The 24,013-nt window shown below is 38.7% G+C and overlaps 4 protein-coding genes across 8 annotated transcripts in view; 3 read left to right on the top strand and 1 right to left on the bottom strand.

The window, feature by feature from the left end:
- Positions 1 to 1,308: 1,308 nt before the first annotated feature.
- Positions 1,309 to 2,640, bottom strand: LOC107100020 (transcription factor MafB-like). The gene has a single exon (XM_015398361.1). It carries the CDS (start codon positions 2,326 to 2,328, stop codon positions 1,381 to 1,383), a length of 948 nt encoding a protein of 315 aa, XP_015253847.1. The 5' UTR covers positions 2,329 to 2,640; the 3' UTR covers positions 1,309 to 1,380.
- Positions 2,641 to 6,748: 4,108 nt separating this feature from the next.
- LOC107100187 (DEP domain-containing mTOR-interacting protein-like) lies at positions 6,749 to 13,543 on the top strand. 4 transcript variants are annotated; one of them, XM_015398591.1, is made up of 9 exons: positions 6,749 to 6,850; positions 6,924 to 7,117; positions 9,421 to 9,544; positions 11,640 to 11,818; positions 11,999 to 12,202; positions 12,300 to 12,437; positions 12,667 to 12,737; positions 12,901 to 13,008; positions 13,110 to 13,543. In XM_015398591.1, the coding sequence occupies exons 1-9, from the start codon at positions 6,768 to 6,770 to the stop codon at positions 13,233 to 13,235; spliced, it is 1,227 nt and encodes a 408-aa protein (XP_015254077.1). In that variant the 5' UTR covers positions 6,749 to 6,767; the 3' UTR covers positions 13,236 to 13,543. The 4 variants fall into 4 exon arrangements, with proteins under 4 accessions (XP_015254077.1, XP_015254085.1, XP_015254093.1 ...); XM_015398599.1 differs by having other exon boundaries at positions 12,904 to 13,008; positions 13,110 to 13,541; XM_015398607.1 differs by having other exon boundaries at positions 6,924 to 7,102; positions 13,110 to 13,538.
- Positions 13,544 to 15,134: 1,591 nt separating this feature from the next.
- On the top strand, positions 15,135 to 21,001 carry LOC107100358 (activity-dependent neuroprotector homeobox protein-like). Of its 2 annotated transcripts, none has more exons than XM_015398824.1 (4): positions 15,135 to 15,524; positions 15,935 to 16,044; positions 17,556 to 17,648; positions 17,729 to 21,001. In XM_015398824.1, the coding sequence occupies exons 2-4, from the start codon at positions 15,937 to 15,939 to the stop codon at positions 20,471 to 20,473; spliced, it is 2,946 nt and encodes a 981-aa protein (XP_015254310.1). In that variant the 5' UTR covers positions 15,135 to 15,524; positions 15,935 to 15,936; the 3' UTR covers positions 20,474 to 21,001. The 2 variants fall into 2 exon arrangements, with proteins under 2 accessions (XP_015254310.1, XP_015254302.1); XM_015398816.1 differs by having other exon boundaries at positions 15,932 to 16,044.
- Positions 21,002 to 21,730: 729 nt separating this feature from the next.
- LOC107099974 (bcl-2-like protein 1) overlaps positions 21,731 to 24,013 on the top strand; it is a 4,443-nt gene continuing 2,160 nt past the window's right edge. The window contains exons 1-2 of the mRNA XM_015398318.1: positions 21,731 to 21,866; positions 22,665 to 23,310. Of these exons, the coding sequence (XP_015253804.1) occupies positions 22,792 to 23,310 (519 nt within the window). The 5' untranslated portion in view covers positions 21,731 to 21,866; positions 22,665 to 22,791. The remainder of the gene's footprint in view (positions 21,867 to 22,664; positions 23,311 to 24,013) is intronic.

Genomic DNA, 24,013 nt, shown 5'->3' with positions numbered 1-24,013 from the left:
TCCGGAACTTCGCTGTGAAGTTTTCACACATACATTTGAAACAAAAAGAAAAAGAAAAAAAAAGGAAAGCCAACAAATAACATATCAAGTGAGAAAATTCCTCCATAGCAGGTTGGAGGAGGGCTGTGCAGTGGGCTGTGCTGGTTGTTTCTCTCTTCCTCTGTTAATGAATGCAGAGGTGATGTGTTTGTCTGAGGAAGAGAGCAGAGGGGAAGCCTGATTTCCACTCCATTTTATCTGTGCCCAACAGGCTCCTGCCAGATACCCCGCTGCGCTTTCACAGGCTGGGGGTCCCACAGGAAGCAGCACTCCACGGAGGCCAAAGGTCAGGGAATGACCATTCTATGCTAAAGAAACTAAAGCACTGGCAATCCTCTGAACACTTTAGCTTAGTTATAAAACACTGAAAACACAAGTAGGTGAGTTTCAGTTTAAGAATAATGAAGAAAATGTTGAGGAAGCTACGTGTGCGCCTGCACACATCTGTTTCCTTCTCACATTTACGTGCATGCTGTACTCCGTCATCACATTATTGTTTATACAGCAGGTATAGAAATGAAGCTGGCTTTTTAGTCTTAGTGATGTTGTAAACATTAGTATCATTAAGGTTGTGCCAAACTTTTTATTTTTAAAGTTGTTTTAGAAACACAGAAACTCCCAACATTAATGCATAGATTAAAGGTATCTTCTTCAATGCACCCTTTTTAGTTTTATACAAATTGACATCAAGGTTAGGGACACCATATTATCAAGTCAGACCTTATTTCTAGTACAAACTAATTAGACAAAATAACAGAAATGAAGAATGTGCATGTAGAAATGTGGAAATGAACACGATCGTGATGGCTAACTGCATGAGGAATAACTTGTCAGCAGATGGGACTCCATTTTAAACTGTCAGATTAGGTTTATTGATCCAAATAAATGACAAAAAAAACAAGATATTTGATGAAAAACAATATATATGTATATTTTGTATATCTTCTGAAGAAAGGCTGGTACTGTCCTGCAGAATCCAGTTCACAAAGGATATGACTTCGAAACGTAATTTCTTTTTTTGAAGAAGCATAAACACAAACTATGATTTGAGCAAGACAAAAATTGCAGAAAATTTTAAATCACCTCAATAAAAATGAACTAAATGATTACATGGATGCTGATAAAAGCAAATCTGATTTCAAGTATTTCCTTTAGACGAAATAAAGATAAGCTAGGGCAGTATAAAATAAAAACATCTCATACATGGCCAGCATGCATGCATCACTGCATTTCCCCCTTTCTCGTTGCATCTTTTTGGTTGTTTTATTGTTTTTTTTATCATTTCAGTCATTGCTTTGATGCAGGGGGTGATTTAAATGGCTCCGTGGAAGAAGCACTAACTCACATTAAATACTCTGGCGAGGAAGGGTTGTCACTGGTGGACCCAGTTTCGTGGTAGCAGTTGGCACCGGACAGTTTCTCGCATTTAAGTTTGTATGCGTCCCTCTCCCGGACCAGCCTGTTCAGTTCGTGCTTCAGCTGCTCCACCTGGGTCACCAGGCTCGTCTTTTCGTGCTCCAGGATGTGCTTCTGCTGGACGCGCTTGAAGCGGCACGACTGCGCGTATCCCCTGTTCTTCAGGGTTCGGCGCTTCTGCTTCAGACGCATCACCTCCTCCTTGCTCAGGCCCCTGAGGAGCCGGTTCAGCTCCCTGACAGACATGGACACCAGCTGCTCGTCTGAGAAGTGCGTCTCCACATTGGATCGCCTGTCGTGGCGGCTGTGTTGCGGCTGCTGGAGTTGGTGGTGCGCGCCAAGAACCGACTGGGCCTCGGGCGACTCGGGGGACTCGCTCCCCATTTCGTCTTTCAGATAGGGGTCTTGGCAGTGGCTGCTGCTGATGCCCTGCATGTCGGGGTGACCCGAGAGGCCCTGGTAGTGCTGGACCGGGTCGTTCAGGTGCCCGTAGCCTTCGTATTCAGGCTGGTAGGACTGTGGGTGGTGGCCGTGGGGCGCAGACGGGTGGCCCTGCTGCGTCGTGGCCCCTATTAGGGCCTCCATGGCGTCCTCCGGTGTCAGGCCAAAAGCTTGAGGGTACATCTGATGAGGGTATCCCCCGTTGTTGTTGGGTATCCAGAATTGGTCACTCCCGGGGTTGTTTCTCTGGTCGTTGGGGTTGACGTTTGGCGATGAGGGGACCGAGTTGCAAGGTGTGCTGCCCGGGGTGGAGGAGACCGAGTCCGGTCTCTGCAGCTGGCCGCACGGCCCGATGAAGGAGCGCTCCAGGTTCTGCATGGTCTCTTTCTTCACGCCAAACTTCATAAAGTCAAAGTCGGTGGCGAAATCCATGGGGAGTTTGTGCAGCCCCAAGTGAGGACGCAAAGGGACAAGCTGGCCTGGTCACAGGGCTCCAGATGTCCAGTTCATACAGTCACAAGACAACTACTCAGTTGCAAAAGAAAAAAAAAGGAAAGTACCCCAAAACTTTAAATTAGGCTCAGGATGAATTAAAAAAAAGGCCACCGATTTAGGGGAGAAAAAAAAAAAAAGAAAAATCTCTTCCCCACCTTCTGGACCTGCACAGAGCGGAAGGTCTTCACTGCGCTGCTCTCTCAGAGGGCGAAGGAACCAAAATCTCAGAGTTGTCTTTCCTCATAAACACTGGACGCACCTCTGCATGTTTAGGAGGAGCGCACTTTCTTCATACTCTGGACTGGCATGAAGTCACGCCTTCCAGACTACACCTCCGCTCTGCTCTCCAATGAAAACATACTGAACAGGCTCATTTGCATAAAAGCTATTCTGTGTCTCCCCCCTCCTCCCCTCCTTCTCCCTTCATAAACTCCAACGTTAAATCTTTTTATTAAAAACAATATGCATCTAAGTATGTTTAGTAAACCAAAAAAAAAAAAAAGAAAAAAAAAGGCCTATCAATTTGCTCTTGACTAAAATTGGTCTACACAATTTTATTTGCACCCCTAATCCTTTCCAAACAATTAACCCCTAAAATATAAAATAAAATCAATTAATATAATTAATTAATTAATTGAAGTGTCGCATTTTTTGCATTAGTTTTGCCATTTATTTAACGCAAATAATGTTTTAACTGAAAGAAATAAAAGGGGCAGCAAGTCAGGTCATTTAAAACTACAACGATTTGTGCTGTTATTGATATGTGCTTTTGTGCATACTGCCACCTAGTGGGCAAAGGTTCACATTGCAGGAACAAACTTCGACACCTTAAAACTGAGACACGCTGAATGTAACTATGTTGCAATGAAAAACCTGGTTTGTTAGTTTATGAAATGAAATAAAAACACTCTACTGAACAAAATACAGACTATATGAATAGAATATTCTCTACTGCAAATGTGCCTTATTTTCAAATTCTCACAATGGTTGAAGATTTGCAGTTATTACCTTTTTAGTTTTTATACAGCTTGATTTTTAAAACCCTAAAATAAAAAGAGGAATATTGCAGCATTTTCCTTGCTATCCATAAGCAGTTTTTAAAAATATATATATTTTAGAGCTTTTGTCAGATTTTTCACTGTTAAGACCTTAAAACTTTAATGTGATTCATTAAGATTTTATGAGACGAAGCAGCACATAGTGATCTGAAAGGATAAAGAAGACATGGTTTAAACCTTCTCTGAGGTTAAGTAAGACAAAGATAAAGCTATGAATTATCAACATACGTAAAGGCAGACTTATTTGCCTATTATTCTTTGCAAGATAATTCAAGCTCAGGTTCTTATTTAGCCACAAATACCAAATTTATTTCTGATCTGGACTTTAATTGGATAATTTAAACACACACTCTAAACTATTCCATTGCTGTTCTGGTGGCATATTTTGACTTTTACTCCCGCTGAAGATCCTGCCAGCAACACACCAGGTTCAGGGTGATGTTGGAGCATTTTTTCTCAGCTACACAGATTTTTTGCATGTTGGCCAGAAAGTTCAGTTTGGTCTCATTTGACCTGATCACCTTATGAATGCCTTAGTAAAGTACCACACATGAAATTCTTAGCAGTCCCGAAAAGAAACCAAAAACTTTCTTTGTGACACACATTACTGTCAACGGGTATTTTACACAGGATCTCAAAGGGTTACAGAGTGTGACCCCCTCATTCAATGCTTGCTAACAAAGAGAGGTCTCACTGACAAAACCTACAGACTCAAGCCAAAACCAATAGAATTTGCTGCAAAAGAATGGTCAGGCGTTGTTTACCCAGTTTGATTTTCTGGGAATTTAGGAAAAGAGGAGACAGTGTGACTGAGCAAGTTTTTCTCAGGGACACATCCCAGGATTGGTGCCAGCAGACCAGGGATATTATATGAGTTACTGTATGGGGAAGATAGGACTATAAGAGTCTAACTGATAAATGTTGACTAATAAAAACAATAAACCCACCAAAAATGTGGATATAGGAACTTTCCATTCCAAATTTATTCTTCCTTCTTCTCACGTTTTGTCACATTAGAAACAAACGTTCAGAGTGATTTATTGGGATTTTAGGTGGAATATAAACAGTGTTGGAAAGTTGTGAAGTAAATAAAATAATTGTTCCCTCATAATTGTACTATGATTAAAATGCAAACAACTACCTTTAAAATGTATTTAATTAGAAAATAAAGTGCTTTTACTACCAAAACTACCAAGATATGACCCAAACCTAAACCAACAAGTCCATTAAAGACAGCATTTCATTAGGGAAGGATTGCTTCTCTTCATTACAGACACTCTGGAGGGAGAAACACAGGTAAGTGACACGATAATCTGACTGGAGATGATTATCCGTGTGAGTCACTTACCTGGTTCAACAGTTCAGGCAGGCAGGATCCAGCCGATGGACATGCCAAATAAGCTATGGTGCAGAGCAGCCCAGAGTGTCCTCGAAGCAGCAACATCAGAGAACAGGCAGGGATTTGATCCAGGTCAGGGAAACAGTTCAGACAGAAACAGCTCTGGAATCCAGGAGTCTGCAGCCCGGTCAGGGGGTTCTTATCCACACAGGAACAGACCGATTCAGGATTCCAGGAATCCACAGAGCATGAAGGCAGGTTCAGAATTCTATGAGTCAAGCAGCAAGCTCAGACCAACACACACAGATTCAGATAGGCAGGCTCAGCAGTTGAGGGACAGAGACAAGACAAGGTACCAGAAAATCTGCAGAACTTTAAACTGCTCTCCACTTGGTAGTCAGGACAAGATCAGGAGACAAACACCAAAACCTCTCTAACCACTGGCCTCCAGGGACAGGAACATGAACCAAGGAATACCTAAAACTAATGAAACAAACATCCAGACATCAAACAATGATCTGGCCCCAATAGCTGGGCTGAGCGGAATATAAAGAAACAGACACAGGCTAAGATGAGGAATGATTAGGAACCGGGCAGTGTTAGGCAGGTGAATGAAGTAAACAATTAAGGTCAGCTATAAGGGCAGATCATGACACTTTCCTGCAGCTTTCTGAAGCCTTTCTGCTTCAGGACAACTTAAAATTCAGTATGAATTACCTTCTAGGCTGGATCCTTGATTCTGCTGTGTTGAAGCAGGGATACATCTAAAAGTTGCAGGACGGTGGCACACGACAATGATTATTAAAAATCCCTCATATAGGGTAATTTCACATATATTGATCTTTTTTTAGTTTCTTTTAATTACAATGACTTTTCCACCAGCTAACATTAAATTAAACAAGACCAATAAAAAACCTTTAATACAGAAATGTCAACATTAAAATTTGAACACCTGCTAAAATGTGTTATATTTAAGTGTTACTTTTAATTGGATAAAAACAAGCCTTATCGGAACACACATTTTCATCTGCTGAATGTGTCTGTACATGTAAGAGTGGCCCAGTCAAAGTCCAGGGCTATTATCTGAGAATAAGTAGTAAGCTCAGAGGTCAAAGTTAAAATGACAGGGAGAAATGCACATCAAACTATTCGTATCTGCAGGGTGGAATACAAACATATGGGACATAAAGCCTTTCGCCTGCCTCTGTATATTAGTGCATCATCATCATGTTGGCACCAAAAGGCTTTACCTTATCTGTATCTGCAGACTTCTAGAAGGAATAACTCACAGCTCCCTTCATTAGGTTGCTGCTTTATGGAAGATGGAGTCTGAAGGATGAACTCAGAGAGGGAATACACACACTTACATTTTTCAAAGACTATTTTCTGACTACTTTATAACATTTAGCAAACGATTGAATCATCCAGTACCAATCATTGCTGCTGCTGCCATGTTGTTTTTCAGGTTTTTTTGGTTGCCAGACATCCACAAGATGACCTTTAAAATGTTGCTTGTTCAAACTCACCCATTACCAATTGAACAAGGTATACCAGCATTTCTTCTAGCAAATTAAAACAATATCCATTAGAAAAGTTTATTTTCTAATTCATTTCTGTGTTAGACCATGCTTAAGAGAAAAAAGTGATTCAAGCATAATGATAATAATGCTATAGGATAGATACAATTACGATTACTTAAATACTGTTGGACTTTATTTCGATTCTTTTTTTTAACTGGAAATATGAATAATTTTAAATCTTAAACTATAACGGAGAGAAAATGTGATAAACTGAGTTTAAATAAAGTAAAACCTTAGAGGATATAGTTTTACACCTTAACATGTCTTTCCCTTTCTGCCTTGCTGTATACAAAACATCTAGTCCTTCAGGCAATGCTCCATTTCTCCAACTATTTTGTAAACAGGCAAGTCTAAATAAGAGGTGAGTTTCATTTACTGCTCAGTCCAGGGATAGCAAGCATGGAGCGAACAAACAGCATTAGAAGAAAAACCATTGCAAGGCAACATAAGACTGAAGTCATGATTGCAGGAGAGCAGCTCAGGTAATGAGGATGGGAGGGGATGTAGGTTAAGATGCATTTCAGAGCCCATCACTAACCCAAGCATGACTTAAAGGTTGAGACTTCATGATGGAAAGCTGATCAAGGATCGACGGTACCACCTGCGAACTTACCCCAACTGCTTTGTGGCGCAGGAGCTAATAGATTGGCTGGTGAGCCACAAGGAGGCTTTGGATCGAGTGACTGCTGTCAGTCTCATGCAACACCTCATGGACCACGACATTGTTCATCATGGTGAGAGGGTTCCATGTAATGGCCATTCTATACTATTGGACTGCTTGTTTAGCAACTTCTGGGTATCTGGATTTTCCACAGATGACCTCCTGGTGTTTAAGCAGGGCCTCAGAACTGGTTAGATGAGATTTAAGTGAATGTTAAATATGCTTGTTTTTGACACATGGGTTGAGCTTAATATCTCACTTTGATCGTAACCAAACACTCATCTCCTGGATTTGGCTTCAAAGGATGAAATTATACCATTAATTTGCAGATGCATAGATCAATGCTCACTGTTAATATCAGAGTTTAGAGGAGATTGAGCTGAGTGGTTTGAGACAGTTACAGAATACATCTCTGAATCCGTAACGGGGAAATTTAAATCAGACGAGCTACAGAAGCAGAAGACATGACTGTGCTTCTTATGCAGGAGTCTGCAAACTATGTAATCCAAAGAGCCATTTTAGCTTAGGTCCAGTCAAATAAAAGTGAATTATAGGTGTAAATTGTACAAGAGATTTTGATAAAAAAATAATAAAAAAAAACAGATTAATTAAATATCTGGTATAGAGAATCTGTCGTTTTTATTTGTGATTTTAAGGTTTGAAATGAGGAAAAAAATAAAATGCGCTGATTTTGTTCTTTACAATTTTGACAGGAAATATAAAATATTTAAATAAAGAACATAGTTTCCAAGATAATGACAAAAAAAAAAAATCTAAAAACATATTGGTTCTTTTATTGTCGCTCTGTTTGGAAATTTCAAAACAGAAATGCTTTGAAAAAGCTGTTAAAGCTTACAATACCAGCGTATGTTATTATGCTATATTTGAAATCTTTCGTTGATTTTATCATCTTAAGCCACAATTAGGAGCCAAAGAGACACTTTTGGCTCCAGAGTGCAGGTTGCACCCCCCTGGTGTATCTTTTTATTTTCATTTATTTAAAAAGGGACCATGTACAATTAAAACATAAATGTTAACATTTGATGCATTGTACCTAAGTTAGCCAATGGCGAATTTGCATCTGCAGTCCCTTTTGCCACAATTCATATTAAATCCGTGCCATATTAAACAAATTAAAATGGAAAACGTAAAAAAGGAGTTTAATATGACACTCACCCATCACCCCTCACTCATCTTGCAATATTCGTTCATTCGAAAATCATTCATACATAGACAAAAGCCAGTGCGATGGGCAGAAAAAAAATAATTACAGTATTGACAGCTTTTAAGTAGTAGCTCATGCAGAGATTTTAATATTAAGAGGAAGCCTGTTCCACTGCGCTGTGAGTGCAGACTGACCAAATGTCGAGGAGCGAAAGGAAAAGATACAGTCATGTGGAGAAGCTATTAGAGTATTATCAAGCCTAAAGAACAATAACAAAGTCCAATAAGTAGGCTGGAGCCAGGCCCTTTAAAATCTTCTAAATCGCAACAAAGGTTTGAGAAAAGCCTAAAATTATCTAAGTTATCAAAGTTGCATTTTCCAAAATTCTGCAAAGGTGGTAGGGAAATAGCTTTCTAAAAAGGACTTTCAATGCTTGCTTGTATATTGACTCTAAGGGTCTCATTGTGGTTTGAACAGCCTGTCCATATTGGTGATACAGAAGAACAGGTGGGAAGATATAAGGGAAGGCAAACAAAAGACAAAGTCTAATATGTCTAAAGTTAGCTAGTTATACCTAATGTTTTTGGTCATGTTCTTGATATTCTTTTTAAAATCAAGGTGACTCAATTATAACTCAGAGATATTTAATACTTAGATATTAATACTTACTGGATTAAAATCAATGCCCTGCGATGGACTGACTGGTGTACCCCGCCTCTCACACATAGACAGCTGGAGATAGGCACCAGCACCCCTCGCAACCCCAGCAGGGATAAAACATGATGGAAAATGGATTATACTAAGAGTTATGTGGAAAATTGTGTGTGTAATTTTCAATAAACAGCAGAAAGATTTTAGTGTTATCTCAGCAATTAGGTCAATTTCAGTTGCTGACCTTTTTTTTTTTTTTTTTTACACTGGTATCATGATCATTTATCCCTGGTGATAAACTTTTTGAGCTTGGGAGGGCCTCCTTCCCATCACCCTAATCTTTAGCTCCTTCCACAAATTCTACATAAGATTCAAGTCTGGGAGCTGTCTGGGCTATTACTCCATGCAGGATAATAAATAGGTCAAAAAGGAAGGCAGTTCTGAAACAAAAACAGGTCCAAGGTGCAAAGTAGACCTTGTAAAATGGATAAGTGTGGGCAAGTAAATGTACAGATGGTGTGAAAACAGTAGGTATCATTGTACATTATAAAAAGAGTGCTTCTCTCTCCTTTTAGTCTGCGATAAGAGGCCTGAATTCAAAGATGCCAAACTGCTATATCGTTTTCGGAAGGATGACGGCACATTTCCCTTCAACACAGAGGTGAAAATCTTCATGCGAGGTCAACGGCTATATGAAAAGTATGAACTATGTTTGAAAAAAAAAAACCTTTAGACTAAACAGTAGTTTGTTTGTGTGTGAGAGCTGAGTGGAGCTTCCATTAAAGACACTACAATACTTTAGAGAAAATGTCAAATATCCAGGGGTGGAAACACAGACACACCCTGTGCCCCCCCACCAAGTGATTGGTTGTTCCTATGTAAATGTGATTTTCTACCTAAAAACAAGCAGTTCCTCTCTAAACCAGAGGGTGAGTCTCTCAAGTGGACTGTCCCTAATTTGTAATTTTAATTGTTAGCATGTTAACAATAAACTGGCAACACACACAAATTAATATTCTAACATTAAAGATGGCAAATGCAGAATTCGTGCTCTTTTTAGAACAGTTTTTTCTGTATTATGGAGTGATGGGAAATATTTGATTTTTTAATGTACCCTTTTTAAATTACAATACTGGTTCAGAAAGAGGTGACGGGTTTACCAATTGTCCACTTAGGAATTTTCTGACATTTTAGAAATAAGAGGTGAAAAGACAACATGCTTTTGAATGATGCAATTAGGATAAGGTTATTTCAATTGAAAGTTGGGTGCTTTTTTGCAAAGGTGTTTCTTAAGCACCAATTTAATATTCAAGAAAAAAACAAAAGTGAGAACATTTGTGTTGAAAAATTTTCCTTAAAAAATATATGGGCTCTTTTTCTTAAATTGTGCCATATTTGTGAAAAATGCTTCTGTGATTTGAGCTTACAGACTCTCTGTCAGTTATAAACATTAGGATGATTTAGGAGGAATCTCCCTCACTGGATAATTCTCAAAATGAGATTCTGCAGTCAGTAAAATCTCATGTCTCTTCACTCTCAAAGGCAGGTGTTGACTCAAGACAACCTGGGAGTGGAGAGGATTTAATAGCCTTTCTACTGTCCTAATCTTAACCATGCTGAACAATTGCAGGATCATTCTCTGTGTGGTGATTGCTCCAGATCGACGAACACAATCAAAACCAAACTGGCTGAGTTTTTTTTTTTATTTACTATATAAGATGTTAATCCACATCAATATGTGACCAAGTTGGTGACTATGATGAGGTATGTTTCTGTTTTGCACAATTTAAGCACCTTTGAGGGAATAAAAAAGATTGTTAAAATATCTTGTTTCAAACTTCAAATATCCAAGTAATAAAATTAAACAAAAGTCAGTTGCAAAATTATTTGTTTGACATATGTAAGGAGGAATAAAAGATCTTTTAATGGGTGCAAACCTCATAATCTGCTCGTTTTTGCCAAACAAATACTGTGACTTATGGCACAATTTAAAGGAAAACAGACAAACTTTTAAAGAGTTGGATACAAGAAAGAAGTTATCATCCAAAGTTAATAATTTTATGCAGCAATAACAATAAAACCAAAAACAAAAAAAAAAAAAATCATGACTCTTTCTTATAAAAAAGCACTCCTTCACAAGTCATCATTTTTAATGATGTGTTAAAATATGTTTTGAAATTATTATATTTCTCCTGCAATAGTAAGATTTTATGTATTTATTACATTTTTTTAGGATTCCAGCTTTAATGAAGGTACATTTCACTTTGTGGTGTAATTTAATCATCAGAAAAACCTCAATAAATGGTGCCATAATTTATAGCACCCCTTGATATTCCTTTAAAGTAACAAAAAAGTTTTAATCAATGATGCAATTTTTTCAGATAAGTGTGATATAGATGATTTTGAGAATCCCCTATTTGAGACAAGTGAAAATGCTAATGAAGTAAATCTAAAGTTTAAAACAACTGGAACTAGGATAAACAAGAAAGATGAGGATACAATTTTATCTTTGCACCCTAAACAGCAAGGATGGTCATTATGGTGGTTCCAACAGCACCAAGGAGCGGTGTTAGATATCTGTAGCTAATTTTTAATTCAATATTAAATGCCAAATTCAAAAAATATTTATTGTACTTGAAAGCTTTTTTACTCATCTTTATCATGGAGGGATCATAAGAGTGGATTATTTCAAATTGTGTTGTCCAATGTAGCTTCCTTAGAGTCTTTTGAAAATAATATCTAGAAAATGTTTTAAGGCAACTGCTGACTAGCTTTAATTACTTTTTTTTTTTAGTCTCATAGCAGACAAAAACTCTATCCTGCAGCTGAGGGAGGAGCATGGGGTTTCATATCAGCGCTCGTTTCCAGGCTACCAGCTGATTGACTGGCTCCTCCAGAACGGAGAGGTGGAGAGCAGGCGTCAGGGAGTGGACTTAAGCCGGGCATTGCAGGAGCATGGCATCATTCAGCACGGTGAGGCGGAGCTCATTTGCACTTTAATGAAGGATAAGATGTGGTTGCCAGTGGTGAATGGCCACTAGGGACTTTTGCAATCAAAAGCAAATAGATTCAATATCCCTTGGCAAACAATTCCATTTGTTCTTAAAACACGTCCCAACGTTATTTAATGTTGCATTTCATTTCTGCCACTAGTGACAAGGAAGCATGACTTCTTCGACAGCGGGCTCCTATATCAGTTTTGCATTAATTTCCGTCGCCGCCGGCGCCTATCAGAACTGTTAAATGAAAGGGAGCAGGACATTGATGGGACATCTACCCAAGAGGAAAGCAATCTCGACAGTCCTTTCTCTCTACGCAAAGACTCAATCCAGGAACATACAGATGCCTTTCATTCTGGTAAAAATCAGATTTGCAACAGTTTTGTTTTTTTGTTGTTGTTGCAAAAATACACTGTTATTTGAATATTGACTTCTTTATACACATTTTTCTGCAGAGAGGCCAACCAAAGAGGTAAAACACATTGCTGGAAGCAGGCGATCCAGCTTGAATACACTCCCGCTTCATTCTGGTGGATTTCAAACTCTTGCTCAGCTGTCTTCAAACTCCATTGTGAGATGCAATCCTAAATCAGGCAAGTTCAGATGTATTAAAAATGGCAAATGTAACATTTTAGAGGCTTATAAATACATGTACAATCAGACACAGACATATGTATCTAACTATATGTGTATAGATAGATCTATTATTGTAGTGAGTTGTGTTTTTATGAACTTTTGTTGATAATAAGGAGCCTGTGAAATATTTTGGAATGTTTTAATGATCATGTAAGCATTTTTTTGTTGCTGTTGTTGGTTCTGCAGTTTTAAAAAGACATGTCACATGTGAAGAGTTATTGGCTCCGGGGGCACCTTTCATCAAAAAAGTTCTGACGGTGAGTTTGTGGGACCATGTATGGTCTAGCATCAAAAACGCAACAAACATCCATACGTCAGTGAAGCAATTCTGGAACTTACATATTTCTTTATAGACTATAAATCAGTTTTAACTTTAGGTTGCATTTCCCTCACCTCAAAGATGTACTTTGTCTCACAAAGCAGGTGATTGGGGATGCTCTAGGATGGGGCATTGTCGTCAGAGGCAGGGCTCCATGTTATGTGCAAGCCGTGGACCCTGGAAGCCCTGCTGCAGCTGCTGGAGTTAAGGTGAAAAAAAACAGTCAAAGTAAAATAGACAATAAAACTGTAAAACAGTTATATTAAATGCAAGGACAAAAGTGTGATGAATGAATGTAACCACTCTGTAGATTCGACAGTTTGTGTGCCAGGTGAATGGGAGGTGTGTTCTTTACCTGGACTACAAGACAGTGACCAGGCTGGTGATGACTGGACCTCGTGTTGTTGTGCTGGAAGTTATGGAGCAACTAGAATAAAAACAAGACTGAAAATCAACGTTGATGTTACAAAAGTAATACTTTTTGTTTTATGCTACTACAGCAAACTCTGATATGTAAAACTGTAAATAAAAATCTTTGGAGAGGTTGTGAGAATTTTACACCTTGAAAAAAAAATTATATCAAACAGCCATCTAATTTATTCTCTAAATCATAACACCACTTCTGTCTTTTCCTGGTTGAACAAAAAGTTTAAAGGCAAAAACCTAAACTCCCACCTAAAATAGATTAGCCCTTTTACATTTTGGTTAAATCTTTTTTTTTTCTGTGTATGTTTTATTCTCTTCTTTTTTATTTCCTGTTCATTTATTTATTTTTTCGGTGTGTTTGTTTTCTAGTCATACAGACTTGGGTGTATAATCTAATTTGCATGCTATAAATATTGTGTGAATAATTTCTTTTGGGAGCTATATTAGTTGTGTCGTTGTAGTGCATCTACACAATTGGGAAGGCATTGTTTCTTGTTTTACTAAAGTTCTTTCTAAAAAAGCAGCAAAACAATGTGTCTTTCCTGACCGCCTTTTTGGATGGTGGATGGAACAATATGGCAAGTCAGGTAGATGATGATGAGGAAGGATGGACAACAGTCTCAAATGGGAAATAGAGAGATAGATGAAATAAAAGGGTGGAATCGAGGAAATAAATAACAATTAGAAGAAAGCAGTTCAGGTGTATAAAGGGTTTAGCGAAGGAAGGTTGTCAGAGAAGAAATAAAAATAATATTTAGATTCAGTGCTGAAGATAAACAGAGTCATTTGAGCCCCATTTTGGTTTCCAGAGGAATAAATAAGAGAATTGGGAATGTCGAATTAATGAAGGAGTTGAAAGATTGAAACTTGCTGGTAATATAAAATAATGAGGAGCAAAAAATCAAACCATTGAATGTTGAAAACTAAGAGAGGTCATAGAGATAAAAGACGTAGGAGAGAATAAAACAGTGAAATGAGTGATAACAGGAATTCCAATTAACTAGAATTTAGATAAATTACATAGTAGCTTTATTGGAGGCTATGTTAACAAGATACACAGACTGTATAAAAACATACAAAGGATTGCACACATGTCACTGCTGATATAGTTCTCAGAGTCAGTTCCACCAGAAAGTTTGAATAGGTTTCATGAGTTTCCCAATCAGGCCGCTCATTCCACCTCCACCCAGGTGCTACAGGTGTCAGCGCTACAGAAACATGGCAGCAGTTTGTAGGGGAAAGCAAAGATGTTCAAAATACGGAGAAGAACACAAAATCTGGGAGTGCATGGAAGAAGCTGAAGAAAGGTGCTGCAACCGTCGAGGCCAGCATAGAGTCAACTATGGAGGATGTAAGGAGAGAAAACAGTCAGGGGAAATAAAACATGTTAAAACAACAAAAAATATGAGCTACACAGAAGCGATGAAGAGAGTTCAAAGACAAAGGACTAGAGAAATTAAACAAGCACAGAATCAGGTACAAAAGCAAAATTAAGTAAAAAGAGAAGATAATTTCATTTCGACACCAGAGAAACTAATTTTATTCAGAATGTATGTCATTAACTGCACAGACCAAGACAAGCATAAAACAGAGAAAATCAGAATCATTGCCAGAGGGGCTGAAAAGTTTTGGGCAGAATTTAGTTGGGAAAACATTGTTACAAGGTTGAAGATGAAGGGAAGATAAAAACACTTGGAACAGAAAATGTTAAGATATTGGTAATAACAAATATTAATTATATTAGATAGAGGATATTTGGTTATTGTATTATTGATATAAAGTAGATACATTAATTAGTTAGTATACTATCATTTTGTTCCACAATTCATACCAGTAGGTGGCGGTAATGCTCTTTTAAATTGTGTGCCAACCGCCATTACACATCACAAAAGAAGAAGAGGAAGAAGAAGCCATTTTGGATTTGGTATCAAGCTCCTAAAATACACAACGCAGCTAACAGGCTAACAGCACTGCAAGGAGTTAAAGAAACTACGCAGGGAAAGTTGGGACCTACAAGTCATTAGTGCAATGTGCTATATTTCTTAAATGTGTGCTTTACCACGTTTATTCGGTTTTCTAAAGTGTTTGATAATGCGCAGCACACGTGACTGTTAACTATTCAGCTAGCATTTAGCTAGTTAGCAGAGGAGAAGCTAAATCATTAGCATCCCCCGGCGTCAGAAAACGGAGAACATCACCAGTCATTTTGTCCATACACTCTCCTATAGTGTACTTAGTTTTCACCAATTGGTGTAGATGAGTAAACCAGTTTAGACTTAAACCAGAGACACATCCTCAAGTAAGTAAAACGCATTATTTGTTAATATTGTGATAAACATAACACTCCGGCTAACCGACCAGACTAGAACTCGCATCATGCAGCAAGAGCGGCCTTAGGTGCTAACGTAACAAAGCTAATGTAGCCGATTTCATGATATAAAGGTCCACTTAATGAGAAAATGCATTGAGGCTGAGGTAGGTGCATTTACAGCGACTCAAGCTGAAAACGCATTGATGTTGCGTATGGTGTTCTGATACTTTATAAAATGACCGCGCGATCCGGTGCAAAGACTGTCGTTCAGTGATCTTTGAAATTGATTTAAAAAGTTTTTTTTCTATGCGATTTAGGGGCTGTGATTTTTGAAAAAAACAAAATCTGCTTCAAACAATATCTAAAGTTTTAATTTTATTTTTCTTTTCTGCCAGCAGCCATGTACCAGCTCCCTGTGAATAATCTTACAAGAATCAGGAAAGCCAGAAAACAAGTTAAGAAAAATCTTGAAGATATAGGGCTTGAGCTTTGCAAGGAGGTGGCAGAGGTGAGTGATTAAGTTGTTTTATGATTTTTTTCATTTATTGGTGTGCTAAAAGATAGAAAGTTCGGTTATTGAATGTGCTTTCCTCCAGCTACTCATACCATTGGTTGTTTTATGTATTTTTCTTACAAACTCTAGAGGTCTGTTTGATAACATTTTGATAATTGGCTTACACACAGTCGCCACAAAGTTCATGTGTAGCAGCCATTGAGTCGGAGGACTTTTCATCCACCTTCTCAACACTGAGTCTAAGTCATATACCTGTTTTATACAATATAGATCCAAAAAGTTACACTTAATAGAGGTACATAGGAACAGGGACAACTAAGCTTTGGCCACAGTTGGTGCCTCAAAAGTCAGGACACAGATTTATCATAATTACTGGCTACAGTTGTCGCATTGAAAGAGAGAGACTGAAATGTTATTGACAGTAGGTTCAAAGTAATGTTTTTCATTTATACCGGTAAGTGAACTTTGTGCGCAAATAAAAAGCCCTGATATTCCAGACAGAGGGGGATATTAATATTAAATCCTAATTTCCATCATGTCTTGGCACTTAGCGCTGTCAAAGGTTTTAATACCTGGTGAATTTAATGTCTGTTGTATCTGTCCTTGATTTGTAAACCAACTGAAATTACCCTAACAGTTTAATAAATGTATGGATAAAGAACAAGGTAAAAATTGAAAATGTAAGTCTAATGCTGCATTTATCTCCTCTGTTCTGTAGCTACAAGCTAGAGATTAGCTTGACTTTATTTATTAGTTGGAAAAATAGTTTTGACACTTTTTTAAGCAAGAAAATCCACCGCCAAACAACCCTCTGTACAGTTAGTTCATCATGTTTATGATCCCACTAAATTATGCAGTGACTGTTGGGAGCAACAGGCCTACAGCATACCACCCATGGCTGCTTGTGGGGGATTTCCCGCTGCCGTTCATAGTGGTGGGAAGTGAATATAAAGAGTTTTAAAGGTTTTTGGTAAAATCTGCAAGTACCGGGATATATAATCAAATATTTTTCATCTGCTTGTTTTAACATTTTTTCTGTTAATTTAGGTATTTATAAACTGTTTTGCCATAATTCATAGAAAATGTTTTAGTGCAGCAATAATGGTCAGAGCTTGCTCTCTTTTTCTTGTAGCCTACATAACAATCTATTCTTCGAGATTTATTTTATTTTATTTTTTTAAACCTTTGGCGTTTTACCCGTTAATATTTATTTTACATATGCAGACAGCTCTGCAGAAAATATAATCGCATGTAGTGTCTATCTCCCCCCAAAAAGTCCTTTTCTTATTGGTTGACACTCTAGCGTCTAGTGCAAAAGTTCAATTTTTGTAACTCCAGCATTGAACGCTCGGATGCCCGGACGCCAAAACGCTCAGATGAGCCGCCCAATGCTTTAAGGTGCAGCCGGACCTCTTGACATGGTCCTGCATAGACTTTGCATGTAAATTAGACCGTTTTATGCACTCAGTTTGAACGCAGCTTAATCTTTGTCATTGATTCCACAGGAATTTAAAGAGTTCTGCCCAGATGAACAAACTGTAAAGGATAGTCTAAGCTATGACATCTGCACATGGGATCCCACCAACTCTAAATCACAGGTACATCCTCTTTCCACTTGTACTCATGAATAAATCTAATATTCTAAGACCACTGTTTCTTTCCCTGGATGTCCTTTTAGGGGTACCGATCGAAGCAGTTTTGCTGCACAGAGTGCCGATTTTCTTCCAAATACTACTCTGGCTACAAAAACCACTTCCGCAGTGTGCACCGGAAAATCCTGGACAGCCAGCTTCTGCTCAACTGTCCGTACTGTTCGTTCAGTGCAAACAGGAGGACTCTGGAGACGCATGTAAAAATATTCCACATTTCAAATCCATTCCAGCCGAGTCATGGGAATCCACGTGCTTCTGTTTTGGGAAACAGTACCGTACAGGGGAACAGACTCGAAAAACCAATGTATTTCTGCAAGAAATGCAAATATCGAGACGCACTCTACAATGTGGTCAGAAGGCATATTTATAGAGAACATTTTCAGCATGTTGTTTTGCCTTATTATGGCAAGGTTTCACCATCACTGAAAAACGGTGCTTGCTCTGTCAACGGCAATAGCATTTTCTGCAAACAGTGTTCATATTCTACTCGGAGCTATGAGGGTTTAGTGCAGCATGTTGTAGAGTTCCATGAACGCATTGGATCGCAGGTTACAAACATGATCGGACATGCTAACGTTATGTCAAAGCCTCAGCCAACCATGAACGAGAAAGCTGCTCTGATCATCAACAGAGCTAAAGCTCCCAGACCTGAGCCATCAGTACAGCCTGTAATTGGCTACCTGAAGCCTACTTTTAAGAGTCAGCGCAGCATCCCTGCCAATCCAAAGCGTGTCACTGTCGGTACCAATGGTTCTGTAGCTGAAAATAATCAAACTGGTGTAAACACAGCCCAAACACAGAAGTGGAAGATATGCACTGTTTGCAATGAGCTCTTTCCAGAAAACCTGTACAGTGCTCATTTTGAGTGTGCTCACAAGGCAAAGAAAGTTTGGGCATTAGCCAAATACATCATGAAAATCCACAACTTCACCAGCAAGTGTTTGCTTTGCAACCGTTATCTGCCCAGCAGCACATTACTGAACCACATGCTGATCCACGGCTTAACCTGCCCCCAGTGCCACTCTGCTTTCCACAGTGTGGAAAAGATCATGGAGCACACAGCTAAGACCCACCCAGATGAGTTTTTTGGACCCACTGGTGCAGCTCCTTTAACGTTTGATCTTACCATCAAACAAAGCAAACCCACCAACATTCAGCTGGCTGTCCTCCCTTTCAACATGAAGGATTCGCCCAATGGTCAGGATCAATCTGCACCTGCACTGCAATCTGTTCATCTGCCCGGAAAAGTACCACCGGTTAGAATTATGGAAAAACAAGGCGAACCAAGAAATTTCCCTTCATTATTCCAGACAAGCGAAGTTGGGAAGACTGTTTGTCCGCTGTGTTTCTCCATCCTTAAAGGTCCTGTCTCAGAGGCCTTGGCCATGCACCTTAGACAGCGACATCAAGTGATCCAAACCATCCATCCTGTTGAAAACAAAATGACATACAAGTGCATTCATTGTTTAGGGGTGTACACTAGTAACATGGTAGCGTCCACAATCACACTGCACCTTGTGCAATGCAGAGCAGTTGGTAGGAATCAGTCAAATCAAGGCTTCAAATCTTCCCTGACTCTCAACTCAGCAGGTGCTGGTATCCTCAAGAGGCAGTTGCCAACACAGTCTCCATCAAATCCCAAGAGAATCAAAATGAGCAAAAGAACAGGTCCTTTTCGTGGAAGCGCTACTACATTTGACAGCCTGGTTCTGGATCCTTCTGGCTGGGAGCACAAGACGCATGAAGCCAGGAAAGAGTTCCTGACTGCATATTTTAACAGACGGCCATACCCAACTTCCCAAGAAGTGGAGAAGCTGGCCGCCAGTCTGTGGCTGTGGAAATCTGAAGTCGCTAGTCACTTTACAATGAAACAAATGCTGTGTTTGACGAGTTGTGAAACCAAGAGGGTTTCGGTTCAAGTTGGCCTTGACATGGACGCAGTAAGCAAGCTGAAACATTACTTGATTTTTGATAAAGGGAGGTTGGTTGGCACCTCGGCTGTTAGATCTTTGGGCTTAAAGTCATATGCTCCATACCCAAAACCAAAGTGGTCTCCTCAGCCGCCAAACCCTATAGTGGATCACAGTGGTTTGCACATAGAGATCATTTCAATAGATTCAGACAATGAAGAAGAAATGGAGAATCCTGTTCAGATAGATGACACAAACAAAGAGGAGAACAAAACGGTTACAGCAAACCATGGAGACCATGTAGAATTTCAGTGCCGAGAGAAGCTGACAGAAGGGGATGAACGTGTGGGAATGGCTGATCCAATTGGAGAAGAAAGCAAAAGTCCAAATGGAAAAGAAGCTGACCTGATCCAAGAAGAGACCATCCTGTCAGATGATGAAGCAGAACCAAACCAAGAACAGAGGGTTACCCTTGAGGATGAAAACTTTGAACCAAACAAAGAAGAGGTCATCTTGTCAGAGGATGCAAACGTTGAACAAAACCAAGAAGAGAAAGTCACACTAGAGGATGCAAACGCTGAACCAAACCAAGAAGAGAAGGTAACAGTAGAGGATGAAAACGTTGAACCAAACCAAGAAGAGAAGGTAACAGTAGAGGATGAAAACGTTGAACCAAACCAAGAAGAGAAGGTCTTGTCAGAGGATGCAAACACTGAACAAAACCAAGAGGTTTTGTCAGAGGATGAAAACGTTGAAGCCAACCAAGAAGAGGTAATACTGGAGGATGAAAAAGCTGATGTACAAGAAGAGTACATGGAATCACATTCCCCACAGAGCGAAACAGAAGGAAAAACAACATGACAAAATTAGCCTGCCATGGAGAGCTTTATGGAAGACCTGAAGAAAAGCATGGAATGACTCCATGTTAATTTGCTTTTGGGTCTTGGCTGCAAACCCATTATACTGCTCCATAAATGGTTACAACCTGGAGGGCTTCCTAAGAGTCATAACAATCTGTTTTCAACATTTTACTCTTTTGCTGCAGAAAAGAAAATCATTTACCCTAACCTCCACTGTATAATTGTCAATTTACATATAAATATATATATTAAACAGTTCAATATACAAACTGTCATTTTACCAACATTGCGGTTCTGTTTTATAGACCTTTTCAATTTGCCCTTAGTTGTCACGGCATATACAAATATTTTTCAGGTTTATATGGTTTTATTTTACTTTTGTCTTAGTCTTAGTTTCAGTGTATCCTGTTCATGTTATTCCAGATTTAGACGATTAAAGATGCATTTAAAGTTTATGTACTTGTTTGAATAAAAAGTTATTAAAAAGCTTTGGTGGGATTATAGTCTGCATTTTCACAACATCAATTTTGATAGATGTTGTCAAACATATTTTAGGTTTGTTTGCCTTTTTTTCTCTTCTAGTGGTTTACAATTTAGATTAGACAAAAATGTTTTAGCTATAAAATCATTTTTATAAGGAATGCACATCAAGTAGCTCCTTTCATGAATATATATTTATGGTGGGGAGAAATAAAGGTTCCTCTGCAATTAAATCAATATTAACTGCTATTTTCTACACTTAAATTTTATTCAGAAAGTATGAGCGCTAGAACTGCTTTAAGCAGTAATGTGGGAAGTATATGATTGTATGGAAGCCCGTTTCCACCACAGTTAAAAATATTTTAAATATATTTTGAGTTACTATCTCATGAGATACTTTCCCAAAAATAGTGATAGTATCTCATTATGAGATAGTAACTCATGGGATATTTTTCATTATATTGAGATAGTATCTCATTATTTTGAATTACTAACTCATGAGATACTATAATCAGATAGTATCTCATAGTTAGTTACTATCATATTGAGATAGTATCTCATAAGTTACTATTGCAATATAATGAGATAGTATCTCAATGAGATACCTTTTCAAAATAATGAGATTATTTATTTTATTTATTTTTTTATAAGTGGCGAAAACGTGCTTCCATGTGATTGAGAAAGTGCGAGTGATGTGAAAAATTACGAGACGGATCACAGCACTTCCGGGGTGTCTCGATACTGGATTGGTGTAGAAGCAAAAGGGGGAGGGGCTTTTAACGTCAATTGGCCAACAGCGCATCAGCGTCACTGAACGGGCCCCTGTCAAAAATGTTTACGTTCAGTTTGCACTTCTATCCACTTTTATCCCTAAATCTCCGTTCTTAGTTGGGATCCTTACCTTTTTGGGATTCGTAAGTATAACTTCTAGACACGCTAAGCTTTAAAATCTCCTCGTATTGACTTTACACCATTTTTTTCTTCTTTTTTTGGAAGCGTTTCTAGGATGTAGATTAGCAGCTTGTTAGCATGTAAGGCTAACCCAGTTATGTTCAAACTACGTGACTTGTTGAAGCTGTCAAAGCTGGCTAGTTTCCACCGAGAGCACTACTTAGCTATGTTAATATTTAGTAATGATGACGTGTTATTAGCGGTGAACACACCGATTATGAGCTGTGATCGCTATAAATGGAGATCCCGTCACTTTATGTAGCTCTGCACATGTCTACTGAATTAAATGCTAAAATAAACACCAATGAACATGGATAATTATCCAACTAATAACAATTTAGACGAGAAGGATTGTTGGAATTTAAAGTATTCTCACATCGAGCAGCATAGAGGTGTTACAGTACATAGAAAAAGTACCACTGAACTTTTGCACTTTTTTTTATTCCACTGTGTTATAATCCAAAAATTGTAATTTCATAAAGTGCCAAATGGATAGCTGTGATGTTGTAACTGTGATGTACGGATTTCATTTTGTTTCTACCAAGACAGATCTGTATAGATCTGCACTTTAAATGACCTGTTCAATACAAAAACCTGTTGAAATTTCAATCTTTCCATTGGAAAGTATCAATAAAAACATTTTTTTCAGGCTATAAGAAGACAAAATGATTAAAACTTAGTGATTTCATTTAGAAAGGCTTTGCATTCTTATTTGTCCTAGATAAACATATCTCTCTTATCCTTGTCCTCTGCTCCTCCAGGTTGATGTTGCTTGCTGCAGCATACGTCAGAGAAGCTCCAATGTGAGTTCTGGCAGACTGGAAGATATGAAAACCTCATGGCGTCTGATTAGGGTCGACAGTGTTTTGGAGGTTTAGTGTGTAAATAATGTCATACAGTAACAGAGAACTGGTAGAGTTCTATATAAGCTACAAACTGTCTCAGACAAACTGCCCAAACTCTCTGCTGAGGTCGGAGGTCACTGGTGGCCGGACCGAGGGAGACAAGGACGCCTCGGCTTCCAGCAATGGCCCACTTTTCAACAGCAGGCCCAGCCCCCCCGGGAAGCCTCGGGCCCCCCATGGAAGCATAGAGGCTGTAAAATCCGCTCTGAAGGACTCAGCAAATGAGTTTGAACTTCTCTTCTCTCAAAGTTTCAGTGACCTCTCCATGCAGCTAGACATCACCCCTGACACGGCCTACCACAGCTTTAAGGCCGTGTTGGACGAGTTGTTCAAGGATGGGATCAACTGGGGCCGTGTGGTGGGGCTGTTTGCCTTTGGTGGGGTTCTGTGTGTGCACTGCGTGCAGAAGAATATGAGTGAGTTGGTGTCCCGCATTGCAGACTGGATGACCATTTACCTAGATGAGCAGCTTAACCCTTGGATCCACAGCCAGGGAGGATGGGTAAGTCTGCTGGGGATCGGATTTGGAAAAGAACTGATAAAGAGATAAAGAGTTGCTCCCTCATTTTTTTAGTCTCATTTAAACATGTAAAATTATTGAAAAGGTTGTGAAGTTAGGCTAAAGATAACCAGAGTTATTACATAAAGCAACCACAACCATAACCAACTAGGCTTTTATTTACTAACTTATCCAAACAGAAAATAACTGTGCCCTAAACCTTCAGGGTTTCTGTAAACCCTGACCTTAGAAATGGTTGTCCTAATTTATGCGGTACAAACTGTATTCATGTGTTTGGTGATAACTCTTATTCACTTCATTTTGATTCAGTCTAATAGGGTGATTATTTACAGCCATTCAACTGTATCTCAATCAGATTCAGTCCAGGCTTAAACTAGACCACCAATTTATTTTGTCCCTAGCTTGTGCTTTGATACCATTTAAAAAAAAAATCCCAGTTTTATTCTAAGCACATAATAAGTGTAATATTTTACACTTAAAAAGTCTCTTAACCCTTTATGATTGTACTGTGGCACTAGAGTTAAATATGCGTTTAAATATTCTTGTATTTTAGTTAGGGATTCACGATATTGGGATTTTGGCCGATATCCGATATGCCGATATTTTAAAACTCATGTAGCCGATAACCGATATCGATTTTTTTTTTATCATTTCTGAAATGGAAGGTCCGATTTGAAATAGTTTT

The sequence above is a fragment of the Cyprinodon variegatus genome, unplaced genomic scaffold (assembly GCF_000732505.1).
Source record: "Cyprinodon variegatus isolate N-32 unplaced genomic scaffold, C_variegatus-1.0 Scaffold29, whole genome shotgun sequence".
NCBI classification, from domain to species: domain Eukaryota; kingdom Metazoa; phylum Chordata; class Actinopteri; order Cyprinodontiformes; family Cyprinodontidae; genus Cyprinodon; species Cyprinodon variegatus.
Note: the sequence above shows the minus strand (reverse complement) of the source record. Positions and strands in the feature narration are given on the sequence as shown.

Bases quoted from the DNA above. Each gene is read 5' to 3' on its own strand.
- LOC107100020 (XM_015398361.1), bottom strand. From the start codon at position 2,328: ATGGATTTCGCCACCGACTTTGACTTTATGAAGTTTGGCGTGAAGAAA.
- LOC107100187 (XM_015398591.1), top strand. From the start codon at position 6,768: ATGGAGCGAACAAACAGCATTAGAAGAAAAACCATTGCAAGGCAACAT. The intron at 12,738-12,900 runs GTGAGTTTGTGG...TGTCTCACAAAG, and splicing joins TCATCAAAAAAGTTCTGACG to CAGGTGATTGGGGATGCTCT. The intron at 13,009-13,109 runs GTGAAAAAAAAC...ACCACTCTGTAG, and splicing joins CTGCAGCTGCTGGAGTTAAG to ATTCGACAGTTTGTGTGCCA.
- LOC107100358 (XM_015398824.1), top strand. From the start codon at position 15,937: ATGTACCAGCTCCCTGTGAATAATCTTACAAGAATCAGGAAAGCCAGA. The intron at 16,045-17,555 runs GTGAGTGATTAA...TTGATTCCACAG, and splicing joins TTTGCAAGGAGGTGGCAGAG to GAATTTAAAGAGTTCTGCCC. The intron at 17,649-17,728 runs GTACATCCTCTT...ATGTCCTTTTAG, and splicing joins CCACCAACTCTAAATCACAG to GGGTACCGATCGAAGCAGTT.